We start from the raw sequence: 16,184 nt of genomic DNA on the forward strand, positions 1-16,184 counted from the left end.
AAAAGAGAAACAAACACTTTTTTGTATTATTTTGTTATCGCAGTCGGCACACAGCAACAGCTGATATCGTTCAGTGCTGTAAAATTGAATTGCAATCTTCAAGTGTTGGTAAACATTTAGTGTTGGCGGTGTCCGCGTACATGTGCAACCAACTTCACGTCTTTTCTCTTTCTTGTCGTCTTCGTTGTCAAAATGGCAAACCGCGGTGGTCGTCATGCTCGTACCGAGGATTCGGATAATACTATCAATTATGTACAATGCGACGGTTTGGTAAGTTATTAACAAACTGCAATGAGATAGGGACAAGTGCAATTAAAATAAATGCAACATTAAAATGATATTAAATGCCACACGCTGTGCCTAAAACTTGGTTTGCATGTGTGTGTGTGTGGGTGAGTGCGTGCAAATTGTAAGAGAGCGCGAGAGAGCGATGACAAACGTCATGTAGAAGAAGCACAATTATGTTTGCTATGATAGTTAAACATGAATATTCTCCTTTTAGGCCGTCATGAAGATGGTGAAGCACTGTCATGAGGAATCTAGCAACATGGACTTGGCCCAGGGCGCCCTGCTCGGCCTGGTCGTTGACAAGTGCCTGGAGATTACCAACTGCTTCCCATTCCCCAAGAGCGGAGACGAGAACATGGACGAGGAGATGTACCAGCTTACGGTGATGCGTCGCCTGCGTCGCGTCAATGTCGATCACTTGCATGTGGGCTGGTATCAGAGTTCCGATGTGGGTAACAGCCTGTCAATGGCACTGCTGGAATCCCAATATCACTATCAGACCAGCATCGAAGAGTCTGTGGTCGTTGTCTACGACACCCAGAAATCATCTCGTGGCTTCTTGTGCCTGAAGGCCTATCGCCTCACACCGCAGGCCATACAAATGTACAAGGATGGCGACTTTACACCTGAGGCATTCCGCACCTTGAAAGTGGGCTATGAGAGTCTTTTTGCCGAGATTCCCATTGTCATCAAGAACTCGCCGCTCACGAACATTATGATGAGCGAATTGAACGAACTGTTGCCCGAGGATAAGGGTCACAACTTCCTGGACTTGGGTACTGCATCCGTGCTGGAGAATCATATGCGTAGCCTCATTGAGCGTGTGGATGAACTCTACCAGGAAGCCGTGCGCTACAATAAGTATCAGCAGGTGGTTTTCAAACAGGACACGGTGAGTGGTTGATTTTACTATTATACAAATACAATAGATTTAATAATTGTTTTTCACGATTTTAGGAAAAACACCGTGCTCTGGCCAAGCTGGCCGCGGAGAATGCTGTGCGCACCTCGAAGGGCGAGCCAACGGTGCCCGAAGAGGAGGTCATCAAGCAGTTCCGTCCCATGCCGGTGCCGGCCAGGTTAACGGCCACCATTACTTCGGGTCAGATCAATACGCATGCCCAGCATATTGCACAATTCTGTTCGCAATCGCTGGCTAAACTTTTCATTACGGAATCACTGCAGAACGCCAAGGAAACTAAGGAGATCAAGTAATTTAGTTGTATGTTAAAGAAACCAATTGAGTAACAAATAAAGTAACCCCAACTTTGTAGCTGTGTGTAAACTGCACACAATGTACCACACAGCTGAACGAAACTATACTCTCCACCACTATTTTTGGAATACGTATATTCTCTCAAATTTGAATCTCGCTCTCTCTTCAATGTCGCTGGGTGGTGGATTTTTCTTATCGGGCTGCTGCTTTTGTTTGTGCGTGTTTCAGTCTCTTTTCGTGCGCTTTTCCGGCCAGTGCGTTTTACAAAACATTTTCGTTGCATTTAGTTGGATTATTTGCACATTTTTGCAGCTGCTGTTTTGCTTACAATACAATTCAATGGCAATATGCTATCCTACGATCTCAACGAACGTTTGCTGAGCGCCGTTCATAGCGGCGACTTTGGCCAGGCTCTCAACTGCATCATCGAAGGTGCCCAGGCCACCTATGTATCCTCCACTTGTGGTCGCACTGCGGTCGGCACAGCTGCTCTGCTTGGTGATGCCGAGCTTCTTGAACTCCTGGTGCAATCCTGCGAAGAGCCGCAGCTGAATCTCTTCCAGCCATGTAAGTTGAACGACACGAAGTGTCGAAGTGAACACACGGGTTCAGGGCCAACAGCTGGTTGAAGAAAATCAATGGCAGAGTTAAGTTGCCTCTCAGTTGTCGCGTCGCGAATTCAATTAGGAAAAACCACACGTTTCAAATTAGTTATAATACAAAAAAATTGCGTATACATTTGTCTTTATATTAAATTAATTAAAATATAGATATTTAGATCAGAAATTTAGTAATTCTCATTTAGAGTTAAAAGTTTTTTTAGAATTTTTCGAATCTAAACAAACAATCTGAATCTGTAGGATATTTATATTTAGAGCCGAGGCCCGTGCATTCAACCAAGAAGTGTACTTTTTCAACTTGTTATAAATTTACAAAATTTAATTTACAATTTATATACTTCTTAAAACTAAATTTTTATTTAAAAATTGAACTTAACATTTTTTGATATTCGAAGATTTGAAAAAATATATGAAAACTTGTTTGTGATTGTTAAAAAAATCATTTTCAAACCTAGAAGTCATCCATTTATTATTCGAATTTAATTTTATTTTCTTTTTACCAAATGTTACAATCTTTTTAAATGCAATGAAAAAAGAAAAATCTATTTTGTTTAAAATTGTATTATTATTTTTAAGTAATTTACGAAATTAATTTGTAGGCTTAAAATTCCAAATAGTAAAATATATACGAACGTTTCAGTTAGTTTTACAAATTAAAGCATATCTACAATGTGCTGAGTTTCTTGTGGTGTAGTGACCAATGACCCAAATTGATAGCGTACAACGACGATCGAGGGAGGGGCGGGTGAGAGAACCGGTTTTTATTTGAAGAGCTGAGCAGCAGTTTGGGTGTAGCCCAGTTGTTTGCTGAGTCGGAAGCGATCTGAGACCGTCTCAGTATGCAGCTGTCAGTCTGTTGGCCAGGTAGACAGCAATGCATTGCATTTAATGTCAGAGTGTAGAGAGTATAAATCTGTCAATCTTCTTTGCTAGCTCACACCGATACGTTGGAGATGGAGAGCACACCCGATGGCATGGAGAAACTGGAATGGGTGGATGAATTTGAGAGCGAGGAGAACGATTCGGAGAATTCAAATGGCGGTGGCGAAGATTCGCAACTATATCATTACTATGCCAAGACCTTTGAAAATACCGGTGAATTCTTGACGCAATGCTGTCCCAATTGCCGCCAACAGGATCCACATCTCTACGACTCGGATTTGGCGACGCCACTTCATTATGCCGCCGCCTGGGGACACGCCGAGTGTGTGGCTGTGCTGCTCAAGCATCAGGCACCGATCAATGTGGTCAACAGCGAAGGCTACTCGCCACTTCACGTTGGCGCCGGTTTCGCGGAGGTTACGCGACTGCTGATCAAGCATGGCGCCCTGGTCAATGCCAAGACACTAAGTGATGGCAAGACAGCGCTCCATTTGGCCATCGAGAATCGCTGCAGTGCCGCAGCACAGCTGCTGCTGCAAACGAACATCAATATCAACGAGACCGATGACGAAGGTGAAACGCCGCTAATGATGTCAATTATCTGCAATCTTCAGGAGCTCGCAGTGGAGCTAATCAAGCGAGGAGCACGCATCAATCTGCAGGATAAGCGCGGCAGCACAGCTCTCTACTTCGCAGCCATCGGACGCCATTTACAGTTGGCGCAGCTGCTGCTGGAACGTGGCGCCCGACGACTGCCCTCGCATCATCTGTTGCATCATTGTGTGGGGCCACGAAGCGTGGATCTGGCTATGATCAAGCTGCTGCTGGAGCATGGCGATAGCCTGAGTCTGCGTGACGACGACAACTGCACACCCATCATGCTGGCCATACATCGCCAGCTGCCCAAGTTGCTGGCTTATATGTTGGATGAGGCTGATAAGCAACGTAGTCTGGGACTTTACACGGAGGCGCAGGACGAAGGACTGTTGCTGTTTGCCGTGCAGCAGATCGACGACATCACACAGTTCAGCAGCATTTTGCGTGTACTGCTCGCCAAGCTGCCCAGTGCTAGACGCGATCTCTACAGCTGCAAGGCGCCGCCCACACTGGTCTGTGGGTTCGTCTACAGCGAAACACCGTTGGCGCGCGCCATCAGCTTGCATAAGCTGGACATGGCGCAGTTGTTGCTACGCGAGGGCTGCCATCTCTCACAGATCTGCGCCGAACAAGTGATCAACGAGCTGAGCTCGCTGGGCACGCCACAGGCATCTGTGTTGGCTCAACTGCTGGCAAATGCCGGTCTGAAGTTTCCTCAGTCCGCCACAAATTATCGACAACTCAGCTCGGAGCCGCGTTCACTTCAATCGCTGTCGCGTCAAGTGATACGCCAGCAACTGTTGCTGCCGTTGCAACAGCAACAATCGTCACTCCATCAGCTCTGTCCGCCCACAGAGCAGAGTTCCACGCTCTCCCGCATTGTCGAGGAGAAACTATGCATGCCCGCAACGTTGAAGAGATATGTGAGCGAGTACTCGGAAGTGCCGACAATACGAAGCAGGCAATTGCCGTTGAATCCGCTGTTGCGTTCAATAGAGTCCTGGGATTAAGCACAGTGCAGGGTTCTAAAAATTTATTTAGATTTATAATTATGAATGATGTATTTGTAATGTTGTAATAATGTATGTTAATGTATGGTAGCATAAGTATGTTTAGATTGTATTGTATATTGCCCCTTAGTAATAGTTAATGTAATGTCAAATTGCAATTTTAAAATGGTTCGAGTACAAGTTCTTCTCTAGTCACCCCATATAGCATAGGCATACTTATACAGTAAATATCTATCATATTGTTCAATAAGGTTTAGAATTCACAATGCCAATGAACTTATTGGACAACGTAAGATTTCTCTTTGAATCGTTTTTATCATTAATTTCAATTAAGATGTATTCAGTGCAAGGCGGGGTAATTATAAAATATGAATAGAGTTTTCTCTTACAGCATTCTTGTTAAAGTTGTATTTTAAATTATTGGAAATTTCGAGCAACGTTGCTGTATTTTGTAAACGTTTTTTAGCATTTCAATAAAGATTTATCAGGGAATGGATTATTGAAATATTTAAAAGGAGTATTTTCTTACAACATTTATGACAAGATTTATCTGTTTTTAAAATGGAAATTTCGAAAAACGTTGCATATTTATATATATATTGTTGTTAATCTTTTTTGCATTACTTTCGGAAAATTAAAAATTATAAAATATGAAAAGTTTTTCTTACAACATTTTTGCGCTTACAGTTTATAAAGAATTGACAAACATATACATACAATACTACAAATTGAAGTAATTGCCTACAATCTAACAACAATATTCATACTATATTTATATATATATATATAGCTTGATTTTAGGTCAATTCGAATCCGCCATATTATATTAGGTTTTGTTCAGAAACTGATTAAGGCTACGAAAAGTTGCGTATTGATTTGAAGATTTCATGATTTTAGGGCTTTAGAAGCAGCTTGAAATCATCGTTGGCATTCTCCATAATATACTCGAATGCAATTTTATCCTTCTTGTCTTTGAGCAGCTTCAGTTCGGGCTGCTGCTGCAACAGATATCGACACACTTCCAGTTGTCCACGCAATGCCGCACGATGCAATGCACTCTGACCGCACTCGTCTTGAAGCAGCAGATTCACCTTGGGCTGCGTTGCTAACAGCTTAACAATGTCAAGATGACCTGGAATGAATGAAGCAGCAGCAAATTTAGTGAATATTGCTAGACATAAAGATGTATCTAGATTACCCATCATTGCAGCACGATGGAGAGATGTGGCGCCCGCCTTGGTCACCGCATTCACGTCCACTTTGCCCTCGTCGAGCAGAAGTTTGCAGATCTGCTCGTGGCCATTGCGTGCCGCATAATGCAATGCCGTATAGTCGCAGTCATCCCGTGCCATGGCCTGACCCTTCTTGATGAATTCGCGCACGCGATCCACCTCATTGTAGATGGCTAACAACGAAAAAAGAAAGCATTCAGCTTGACTATCAAGTTGCAGTTGATGCTAATGAAAAGTTACCTGCATTCCAGATGCCACGATCAAAGTCCATGTCGGAGAGTGTTTGTTGTGCCGGCTGCGTTTGCTTGTGGCACTTGCAATTGTCCGCGCTATGCTGATCCATTTTCAACGTAAATAAAATATACAATCCTTGTCTGTGATAAAGATGATCGATGCGATGGTCGTAGTGATAAGTTATGTATGTGCTTTTCTTGTTTTTTTTGTTTATCCTTCAGTTTTATGCTTTCCGTTGCCAATTTAAACTTCACGCTGCATGGTCCAACAGATTTCGGCCTCGCCGCAACTGCAAATGACTTTATAGCTGAGCTGTGCCAGCGTATTCAGCATAACCATCGGCGGCACTGCAATCAGAACGCCATTCACACAATTCTTCACCGACAAACGTTGCGAGAGAGCCTGAACTTCTGCCTGATTCAAGCCAAACACAGTGCAAGTGTAATCATGCAGTGAACCTTTCACAGTGACGTAGGCAAAGGTGCCTTCCGTTTGCAAAATGGGCACTGGGATGGTCACAACGTTGGCTGGACAGCCGGCAATGGAGGTGGCCGATGGTGCAACCGCTGCTGGTGGACACTCGCAATTCAATGTGGAGTCCTTGGGTGCTACTGCTGCTGCTCCAGTTGTTGCCGTTGCCGCTGTCGCAGTTGTTGCTGTTGCTGCTGTTTGTGTTGCTGCTGCCGCTAATGGTTGTTGATTATCGCTCATGCTTTGATTTTGCTTTGGTTGTGTGGAAAACGATCGATTGAATGCCGAAAGTGGACTGTCGCAGTAAGGTCTAGTTTTCTGCTTTTATATGTGGTTTAGTTTTGGTTTCGGGTTGCTATAGCTTTTTTTTTCTTTCTTTTCTATACAATTATACACTCACACCGACACACAAGCATACACATACAATATATATAGAGAGAGAGTAAATGAAGAGAGTTTTGCAAATCAAAAAAAAGAAAAAACAAAACAAAAAGTAAAGTGGAAAAAAACCAGCTCTCTTTACTCCGGCGAATCAACCTTGTGATAGTTGCCTAAACTGGCGGCCTCGCGACCAATATTTGATAGATTTTCACGGACAACGGATACAGTTTCAGACTCGGGTTCGGGTTCGTCGAACTCCTTGCGCATCGTCCACATATATTCGTTATAATCCTGCTTCACTGCCGTCGATGAACTCGCAACCACACGAAAGCCCAAAATCTATTTAGATTCAAATTTCGATAATTTATCTATTATTGATAGTTAGTTAGCTAATTAATCGATGCCGCACTTACCTCTAGCGCTGACAAAATGCGACAGGGATGCACTAAATAGACAATCGTCGACTCATCGCTGTAGCCCCCACATGAAAATTTGTTCAACTGCTCGATATCGTCAGCTGCAAGAATGTTGAAGATTCATTTTTTTATCTAGAGCTTAATGTATGTAGCTTAATTTTTTACACTGAGTTGTTTATACAGTAGACGAGCTTGCACAACAAAGATAACAATAATAATAAAATGCTATGGGGCCACTGCATGACGTCAGCGCCCGGCAGCTGGCCACATTGTCTTTGACTGTGTGTGACGGTGTAATACTATAGGTGTGCGTTTGTATGTGTGTGTACTAATTAAACAAAAGTCAAGACCTGGCAATTTTGTGTACTATTTCTTTGCATACATTTACGGTATTATTGAACATATTTATCTCGTTGATTCTTCAAAGTGCATTGACTTGTCCATTAAAAGGAAAGAAAGCACATAACGAAAATGAAGTAAATATAAATTCTAGATACATATGTACAAACGTATGCGTGTGTGTGTATGTCTCACCATGCAATCTAGAGGCGTAGTTCAACTGCACTCAATGCGAAACAAAACGAAACTGACGACGACTCAATAATGCGCGACAAAGCAACAACAGTAGGGACGAGAGAGAGAGAGAGAGAGAGCGATAGATAAAACTTCATTCGCTTCGCAAGCCCCAACTCAAATACTCTTCCTTGACATCTATGCACATAATTATCACATTTCAAATCCGGTTCCATGCTATTTAACCAAAACTTGAGTGCAAATGGCAAGTAGTAAATATGTTTTATTTTTATTGTCTGCCTATTAAAAATTAAGATTTTAACATCGTATTTGCTAATCCCTTTTGCTACAAAATAAACTGACATTTTAAAGGAAAACTTTGCGGAAAAAAATTTACAAACAGAACTTACTAATACTTTATTTAAAGAAAAGGACATTAATTTATTCGGTGAGTAAAACTCATAATATCATATATGTACATATGTACATACTACATACATAAGTGACACATACACATACATATGTATGTAAATAAGCAGGTGAGGAAGTAATGGGCAATTGTTGCATTTGCGAATAAAAATAAGAAGCAAACTACAAAAGTGATAAGCAAATGCTCAGCATGCACAACATTTTTGGATGCTACTGTGTCTAATAAAGCCCTTCTCACACACACACGCACTCACGTATACGCTACGCATACATGGACAGTCAAGGCCGGGCCATTCAGAAAGTAGCTTGCTGCCTGTGCACACAAAGTGGAATAACCGAAGAAATAAAAGAAACAAACAAAAAAAAAACACAGACGCTCAAATTTGTGGGTGTTGAGCTTGGGTGTGTATGTGTAGGGGTGCTTGTCTATGCGTATGTGTGTGTATGACGAAGCACTCTTTAAATTAATTGTGTCGCAATAAAAAAAAATATAAGAGGACGAAAGTAATTCAACAATCGAAAGAGCCATTAAAAAAACATAAGAAAATAACGGTTAAGATTGTATAGTAAAGAGCCAACTACTTTGACTTTCTATTGTTTGCATTGTAGTTGCTTGGTAGTTTTCTGTAGTTGTTGTTGATTTACCTTTCAATCCAGAGACGAGTACACGCCATGGATATTTGTGACTGTAGGAGGCTAGATTGCCGCGTATGATAATGTACGGCATTTGGTATTTCTTTGGTATTTTTTTGTTGTTGTTATTGTTGTTGCTATTTAATTAACGCGGGCGAGGTCTGTAAGTAACCGGTTCAAACTAGTAATGTGAGTTGTTTGGTTAGTAAATGAATGAGACCGAAAATCAAACACGAACAAAAGCTAACTGCTGTGCTGACTGAAGGCTGGCTCACGACTAAATTTGGTTTTCAAAGCTTAGAGGTTTTCCTCGTACAGCAGCAAAGCGCGCAGTGGTTGTTGTTGTTATGCTTTTGTTTATTATTAATAGGCCTTGTGCTGCGTTGCTCTCGCGCGCTCTCTTTTGCTCTGAAATTGTTAGCAACTTTATTGGATTAACCTACAAAATGTAAGCAATGCACACAACACACTTAATAGATAATCCCTCGCTCTCTTTAGAAGGATAAGAGAGCACGCACACATACACAGAGGCACTCATATTTATACACTTGGGGGCTGACCAGTTGCATGTTAAGCACGATTCACCGCTGATTGAGCGTTTGTTTGTTTGTTGGCAAGCTGTGTAATTAGGCCCTCAGCACCACCCCAATCACCGAAATTAATGAATATTTCCGTAAGTCAACTAAAAATAGTAGCACCTGTGAGCAGCGGTCAACAACATCTACCTAAAAAGCTTCGACTTCGATTGGACCACAAAAGCACACAAACATATACTCGTACATGTACATAAACATCGCGCCCTTGTACCGTTCCCCCTTTACAATTACAACTATCGTTATCCTTTTGCGTGCTTGGCGCACACAAAAAAATAAATAAATAAAATGCGCGACAGTCGTAAACAGCGACACACACAGCCGCTAAAAATTAGGTGCTGCCTTCCTCTCAATGATGTCATTTGAATTTAATCAAATTTCAATTCCCGTTTTTTATGCTGCGGCTTTCAGGCTACGAATTTTTCGCTCGTTTATTTTACTTCGTCACTTAATTATTTTTGTGTTCTACTCACTTATTTCTTGTTTTATGCTTGAACAGTTGTACTCTGCAAAAAAGTACTGTCTACCGTTGTCTGAATAATTGTTGTGTATTTTACTTGTTTTATTTAAACTTTTCCAAATTTTGGCAAATAAGCGAATTTTTTATTTGCAATAACAATAGCTAGTGATGTGTAGCGCTGTATCAATATACCAGCCCAAAAGCAGTTTTGCGATATATCGTCTAAAATGTTTTAATGTATCGATAATATGTTTAGATTTTCGATAGCGCAGAAAAGATGCTGCGATTGTTGTCACCAGCCACTTTTACGCAAATAATAATATTTAAATTTGTGATTATTAGTTAAATTAATTAGTAATATAATTTATGGAACTCTTCAGCAGGTGTTAAAAAGTGAACAAATCGTGAGACATTGTTAAACATAACGTTTAAATGGCTAATTTGTGAGCGCGTCCTAAACAGCTGGTGAGTGAAAACATCAATTTTGAATGAAGATGAATTAGAACCAAACAATTTACATATGTATGTGTGTATATATATTTATATATACATATTTGTATATTTCAGGTTACGCAAATCCATCGACTGGGTTCAATAGAGTTCAACAAATTTTTTGGGACTATTACGTGTGTCGCCGGCGGCTAAAAGTTCAAGTGGTGTGCGTGAGTTTCTAAAGCAAAAAAAGAAAATTACAAAGGCTGCCAAAGAAACGCACAAAAAACTCTCAGTGTGTGCCTGACGATCAAACGCAGACGACGCTAGCGGAGCGTATATTTTGTATATAAACAAACCTTCAAAATATTCATCATGATGACGCTGTGGCCAATGGTTGTATTGACGCTGGCCATACTGGCTGCCGTTGGACCAATGCCCACCCATGGAGCTGTGGCGAGTCCCCACAAGCATGAGAAGCACACAAGCAAGGAACGTATTAAGGATGGTGTCTATGTGCCGCGCGATGCGCACCATCATGGCGAGCATGGCGAGCATAATGTGGAGTTTGATCATGAGGCGATTATAGGTAGGTTGTAAAGAAGGCTGCTAGCTGACTCACAAGTTGTTTTTAGCATCCACTTTAATAGACCCCACATATTGTTTATATCATTGTTTTATATCCATGCAGTACATATGTATGTTTGTATGATGGTATTTTATGGGATTTCCTCACTCTTCATTTAAATGTTGCGCATTTTTCTTTTGTATTTAATATTTTGGATTCTAATGTATGCGTCGTTGTCGTTTCATTGTTCGAACACGTTTCTAAATGCATTTTGATTTAATTTTTCGGCAGGCAATACAAAAGAAGCACAGGAGTTCGACACACTAACGCCGGAAGAGTCCAAAAGACGTTTAGCCATTCTCATACGCATGATGGATTTGAATAAGGACGAGTATATCGATCGTCACGAATTGAAAGCATGGATATTAAGGTCTTTTAAGTGAGTGTTGTCTGATTAACCCCCAGCAGCTTTAACCCATCGCTCTTGCCTTGCTTGGTTGTGTCTGCATGTAACTGTAATTCCAATCTACACAATTTCAAACAATACTAAATGTACTCGACTTTCAACAGAAAACTATCTGAGGAAGAGGCCGCAGATCGTTTTGAGGAAATCGATTTGGATGGCGATGATAAAATTACTTGGAAAGAGTACTTGCTGGACACCTATGCCATGGAAGATGAAGACTTCAAAAAGGAAGTAATTGATTTCGATAGCTACGAAGATGAGCAGAATATGATTAAGCAGGATAAAGAAATGTTCAATGCCGCCGATGTCAACAAGGATGGCGTACTCACAATGGAGGAGTATGTTTATTTTCAAAACCCCGAAGAGCATCCACAAATGTTGCCCATTTTGCTGGAGCATACGATGCAGGACAAGGACACCAATCACGATGGCAAAATCGATTTTCAAGAGTATGTTGGCCAGGCGGCTGCGCATCACGACAAGGAATGGCTGGTGACGGAAAAGGAGCGCTTTGATAAGGATCACGATATCAACGGCGATGGCATGCTGACGGGCAATGAGGTAGAACTCCTTTATTGTTGCCTCAAACAAAATTTAGGTAATAAACATCGCTTGTGTCTTTGCAGGTTTTGTCTTGGATTGTGCCCAGCAATACGGCGATTGCCAGCGATGAGGTCGATCATTTATTTGTCTCTACGGATGAGGATCACGACGATCGGTTATCGTATTTGGAAATCCTCAACAACTATGACACATTCGTGGGCAGCGAGGCAACCGATTATGGTGATCATTTGCAAAACATTAATCATCTGTCTGATGAGCTGTAATTCCCATTGGACATATCGCGATACATTTGCTAGAGCAATTGTATTTTATTCATTTAGTTAGTATAAATGTGTTTTATTCATGCCAATTTCTTCTGCTCTTCACACACTTGATCATAAGCAAAAAACTATATTGTATGTATGTATTAATTTATATAGACACCAAAAAGAGAATCTGCAATATTAAAACATAGCATACGAACACGTATTTAATAATAATTTTTACTAAATTATTTACCTGTTTGTGTTCTTACATGTAAATTGTTTTGTATTAATATTGTATGAGCTTAAATGTTATACATAGCTAAATTGAGATCGGTCAACATTTTTTCTTTTTGACTAGAATGCAACTAAAATCAAGTTTTACAATTTAATGCTATTAGCGGATTAATGGTCTACCAATTTTATACAATTTGGATTCCACACGTGTTTTCTTTGACTAGATTTCACACTCGTACCAAAATACATATTATATATTTATATACTTAAAACTATGTATTATTGTATAGCGTACTTATATTGAATATTATTATGTATATTATGCGTAAAAGTTGTATTCCTTTGCTATACCCATGGATGTGTTCTGGCTTCACACACAATTCTTGCTTCTCCTGTCTTATATCACAAATATTGCACCTAATTGGCCTATTACCGCAAAACATTTTAGCTACAATTGTCAACAAAAAAAAAACTATTCATATATATAAAATGCGAAACAAAATCGAAGAAAATGTAAACGAGGCAACTTGTTGGGAGTTACCCCGGTGAGTCAATTGGTATAATTATAATCATGCATTTGCAAGAACAAATACAATTTCAAACACAGCAGTAGCATACTTGAAATTTACAATTGAAAATCATTGCTATAATCGTTTTCCGTCTACTTCAATTGCTGCCCTCTTCAAAACTATGGCACAAAACTCAGTTTCACGGGACATCAAACTTACAAACTGCTTAATTCAGATCCATCATGCACATCTCGTAACCATTTACCTACAAATGTACAAACATTTACATACGCGTACTTGCTATTTCTGCCTCGACAAAGAGTCGCATCGAATCAGAAATGGAAACTGATACCCTGTTTAAAAATCGCACAATATATCATAATTGTCTACCTGACGTAGTGGCTCCTTATCATCAATCACTTCGCCTAAATATTCAGTAATTGGCAACGGCAACTTGAGTTTCTCCAGATCAGCAGCAGTTCGCAGTCGTCGCATTATCACGGCGCGACAACGATCCTGAAGATTAACAAACTCACGACGTGCACACTTCAGAGTCATCTCCGTCTTGGCCGCTGTGGAGCACACGATGGGATAAAGCGGCTCTTCTACCTGGAAATGCAAGTGTATTGAGCTTTAGTTGCATTCTATGAGATTCATTAATATTTATACTCATTACTAATTACTTAAATACCCTATTTAAGATTTATTTTCTATTTCTGATTATGCCCATTTAAGGTTTATCATGCTCTTTAAACGAGTTCGTTTACCTTGGGCATGAGCTAAATTATCGTACACTTTTTGTTTTAATGTTGTATGATTGTCTCACCTTGTCCAAGCCTCTGAAGGCCACGCCCAGGCACTTGCCATCCTTGTAGTAGGTCAAGGTGCCCTCGATGCCATCAAAGAGCACGCCAATTTGTGTGGGATGATTCTCACGAAAGCGTTTCGTATACAACAGCGCAACGCCCTTATGCCAAAGTACGCCTAAGGTAAATTCAAATTATTTACTTAAATTCCATACTATTGATAAACGTTCAAATGATTTAGCTTTACCTTTGTGCGACAATCCCCAGCCGTGCTCGTTTTCCCCAAGCATATTGCGAAAGGCATTGGCGTGTAGGCGACAATTTCTGGTGCCGATGCCAAACATGATAGAGGTGCCAAAGACACGTTGCGACACATGCAGCTCCCAGTAGTAGCGACCATTGTTTAACGGTCGTTTGCCCTGAATGCCGGCGGTGCCTTTGCTCCAATTGGGATGGAAGTGCACAGTACGTAAATTGGAACCGCTGAGCACAACCTCTTTAGACCGAAAGCGTTTGCTCCATGTCCAATTGTCTTCGATTCCATTCACCAAGGGGCAACGCATCAATATCGTTTTTTCCTGGCCATCGCCTCCAGCCATCGATGCCTGCTCAAGACGTGCCTGCTGTTGTTGGCGTCGACGTTGACGTGGTGTCTGCGCTGGCATTGGAGGTGATTGTTGTCCCACTTCAAGATCAGACATTGTGCGATTTTCAAAGAGTTGAATCGTTCGTCAACGGCTTTTGACAATGTCAAGCATTCACAGTGAATTTATTGATTAACCTCTTGATGTCGCCTACTTCATGCACAATCGGGAGAAACAACTCTATAAATGGCTCGTTATCAACTCTGGCTGACGAAGGTCCTCGAAATGCACCTCTAAATGCTCCTCAATTTGTCGTTCGTGCTGTTCTTCAAACTGCTCCTCGACCTGCTCGAATTGTTCTTCCTCAAAGCCCTCTTCGAACTGTTCTTCGTGCAGTTCCTGCTCCTGCCCTTCCAGCTGTAACTCGTCTAATGACACCGACTGAGAAAGTGATGCGTAACCACTGCTTACAGAGCTACGACTGGGACTCTGATAGTGCTGATAGCGATAGCTGTTTCTCGACTGCAGTTGCTGTTGTTGCTGCTGTTCCAGACTGCGCTTCAGTTCTCGCCTTATCCTGCGCTGCTGTTTGTAATCCTGTTCGCCGGAGTTGTACCCCTGGCTACCTGTCAGTTGCTGCTTGTAGAGCTGCAGATGGAAGTGATGACGACAATAGCCTTGTGGACTGTGGGCGCAGAAACGACACGCTTCAAGATTGACACCGGCACCCAATGGCAAAATGGACTCCAGTGTGCGACGCTTTTGTCGACGCTTGGTCTGCTCCAATTCCAAGTGCTCCAAGTGCTGAAGGGTCTTACGATCGCCAACGGTTTCGGCCACCTCCTGGATCAGACGTGCGTTCCGCGGAAAGCATCTGTCGTGGATGTGGAGCACGAGACGTTGGCAGTAGAGGCACAGCGATTGGAATAGTAACAACAGCACGATAATCATATAGAACGAAATGGGGTTGCTCGCCAGGTTGCTTCTTGGAGTGCTGGTAAGTCTGGACTGGGGGTAAGTCTGCCTGGGGTTGCACTCAAGTGGTTGCTCTTCCGGCCAGACTGCTAGACTAATTAGTATCTTGCTTTCACTTGTCACATTTTAGGTGTATATTTTTTCTCATTTTTCTCTTGGGTTTCTCGAGTTTTCTTTTCTTTTTTTGGAGTGTCACCTTTAATCCCAACTTGTCGTAACTGCCATTGAATGGTGTTAAAACCTCTTCGCACTTCGCACTTCGCCAGCTCTGCACTCGCCAATATCTCGATTTATTCTGCTCGACTCTTTTATTTTTTCTTCCAATTTGAATTCCAAAAATCTACCCCTATTTTTGTGAACAACACACACAGCTGGAACGAGAGTCGTTTTCATATCTTCTTTTCCACCACCAATTGGAATTATGTGTGTGTGCGTTTAGACATATCATTATCATATGGTATGGTATCGTATCGCATCGCATGCCACCCTCTGCTCTGCTCTTCGCACCGCTTATCAGCAACCCCCAATCTACAACCCACAGCCCTCAGCCCCAACCCCTAACCATTACACTCGACCATGCGCACAAGTGTCTAGTTGAAAGCAAAGTGGTGAGTTTCACTGAACATTACAAACGAGTAATTCTCTATTTCGAATATTGCATGATTTCTGGCTGTTGGCGTCATTGTTAACAAAATTATTTTGACCACAAACTACCCTTGTACCCACCCATCGCCAGCAACTAGCTTAAACAAATCTTGGATTGACTTTGCATATTAATAAATTCCATTTAACAATATTTGCTTCGCAAATCTGATTTCACTAAGCT

At 41.4% G+C, this 16,184-nt stretch overlaps 8 protein-coding genes across 10 annotated transcripts; 3 read left to right on the forward strand and 5 right to left on the reverse strand.

Moving 5' to 3' along the window:
• The first annotated feature begins 134 nt into the window (after positions 1 to 134).
• LOC133845131 (eukaryotic translation initiation factor 3 subunit H) lies at positions 135 to 1,605 on the forward strand. Its single transcript, XM_062279502.1, has 3 exons — positions 135 to 270; positions 503 to 1,180; positions 1,246 to 1,605. The coding sequence occupies exons 1-3, from the start codon at positions 193 to 195 to the stop codon at positions 1,501 to 1,503; spliced, it is 1,014 nt and encodes a 337-aa protein (XP_062135486.1). The 5' UTR covers positions 135 to 192; the 3' UTR covers positions 1,504 to 1,605.
• Positions 1,606 to 1,701: 96 nt separating this feature from the next.
• LOC133845099 (poly [ADP-ribose] polymerase tankyrase-2) lies at positions 1,702 to 5,181 on the forward strand. 2 transcript variants are annotated; one of them, XM_062279459.1, is made up of 2 exons: positions 1,702 to 2,071; positions 3,058 to 5,181. In XM_062279459.1, the coding sequence occupies exons 1-2, from the start codon at positions 1,852 to 1,854 to the stop codon at positions 4,611 to 4,613; spliced, it is 1,776 nt and encodes a 591-aa protein (XP_062135443.1). In that variant the 5' UTR covers positions 1,702 to 1,851; the 3' UTR covers positions 4,614 to 5,181. The 2 variants fall into 2 exon arrangements, with proteins under 2 accessions (XP_062135443.1, XP_062135451.1); XM_062279467.1 differs by lacking the exon at positions 1,702 to 2,071 and adding an exon at positions 2,756 to 2,988.
• Positions 5,182 to 5,282: 101 nt separating this feature from the next.
• LOC133845170 (ankyrin repeat domain-containing protein 39) lies at positions 5,283 to 6,222 on the reverse strand. The gene is made up of 3 exons (XM_062279543.1): positions 6,086 to 6,222; positions 5,812 to 6,018; positions 5,283 to 5,745 (listed from the first exon to the last, which is right to left on the reverse strand). Exons 1-3 carry the CDS (start codon positions 6,186 to 6,188, stop codon positions 5,507 to 5,509), a joined length of 549 nt encoding a protein of 182 aa, XP_062135527.1. The 5' UTR covers positions 6,189 to 6,222; the 3' UTR covers positions 5,283 to 5,506.
• A 49-nt stretch (positions 6,223 to 6,271) lies between these two features.
• On the reverse strand, positions 6,272 to 6,792 carry LOC133845177 (uncharacterized). The gene has a single exon (XM_062279555.1). The coding sequence runs from the start codon at positions 6,788 to 6,790 to the stop codon at positions 6,323 to 6,325; it is 468 nt and encodes a 155-aa protein (XP_062135539.1). The 5' UTR covers positions 6,791 to 6,792; the 3' UTR covers positions 6,272 to 6,322.
• A 44-nt stretch (positions 6,793 to 6,836) lies between these two features.
• On the reverse strand, positions 6,837 to 10,180 carry LOC133845201 (uncharacterized). 2 transcript variants are annotated; one of them, XM_062279594.1, is made up of 4 exons: positions 9,989 to 10,156; positions 8,935 to 9,083; positions 7,345 to 7,448; positions 6,837 to 7,270 (listed from the first exon to the last, which is right to left on the reverse strand). In XM_062279594.1, exons 2-4 carry the CDS (start codon positions 9,014 to 9,016, stop codon positions 7,070 to 7,072), a joined length of 387 nt encoding a protein of 128 aa, XP_062135578.1. In that variant the 5' UTR covers positions 9,017 to 9,083; positions 9,989 to 10,156; the 3' UTR covers positions 6,837 to 7,069. The 2 variants fall into 2 exon arrangements, with proteins under 2 accessions (XP_062135578.1, XP_062135586.1); XM_062279602.1 differs by having other exon boundaries at positions 7,088 to 7,299; positions 9,989 to 10,180.
• An 87-nt stretch (positions 10,181 to 10,267) lies between these two features.
• On the forward strand, positions 10,268 to 12,348 carry LOC133845123 (reticulocalbin-2). The gene is made up of 5 exons (XM_062279492.1): positions 10,268 to 10,440; positions 10,543 to 10,996; positions 11,267 to 11,414; positions 11,546 to 12,002; positions 12,068 to 12,348. The coding sequence occupies exons 2-5, from the start codon at positions 10,783 to 10,785 to the stop codon at positions 12,266 to 12,268; spliced, it is 1,020 nt and encodes a 339-aa protein (XP_062135476.1). The 5' UTR covers positions 10,268 to 10,440; positions 10,543 to 10,782; the 3' UTR covers positions 12,269 to 12,348.
• A 686-nt stretch (positions 12,349 to 13,034) lies between these two features.
• LOC133845151 (SPRY domain-containing SOCS box protein 3) lies at positions 13,035 to 14,595 on the reverse strand. Its single transcript, XM_062279523.1, has 4 exons — positions 14,047 to 14,595; positions 13,820 to 13,977; positions 13,384 to 13,602; positions 13,035 to 13,258 (listed from the first exon to the last, which is right to left on the reverse strand). Exons 1-4 carry the CDS (start codon positions 14,498 to 14,500, stop codon positions 13,220 to 13,222), a joined length of 870 nt encoding a protein of 289 aa, XP_062135507.1. The 5' UTR covers positions 14,501 to 14,595; the 3' UTR covers positions 13,035 to 13,219.
• LOC133845161 (zinc finger protein 853) lies at positions 14,549 to 15,664 on the reverse strand. The gene has a single exon (XM_062279532.1). The coding sequence runs from the start codon at positions 15,332 to 15,334 to the stop codon at positions 14,624 to 14,626; it is 711 nt and encodes a 236-aa protein (XP_062135516.1). The 5' UTR covers positions 15,335 to 15,664; the 3' UTR covers positions 14,549 to 14,623.
• Positions 15,665 to 16,184: the final 520 nt, after the last annotated feature.

Source organism: Drosophila sulfurigaster, chromosome 2L, assembly GCF_023558435.1.
Source record: "Drosophila sulfurigaster albostrigata strain 15112-1811.04 chromosome 2L, ASM2355843v2, whole genome shotgun sequence".
Lineage (NCBI taxonomy): Eukaryota > Metazoa > Arthropoda > Insecta > Diptera > Drosophilidae > Drosophila > Drosophila sulfurigaster.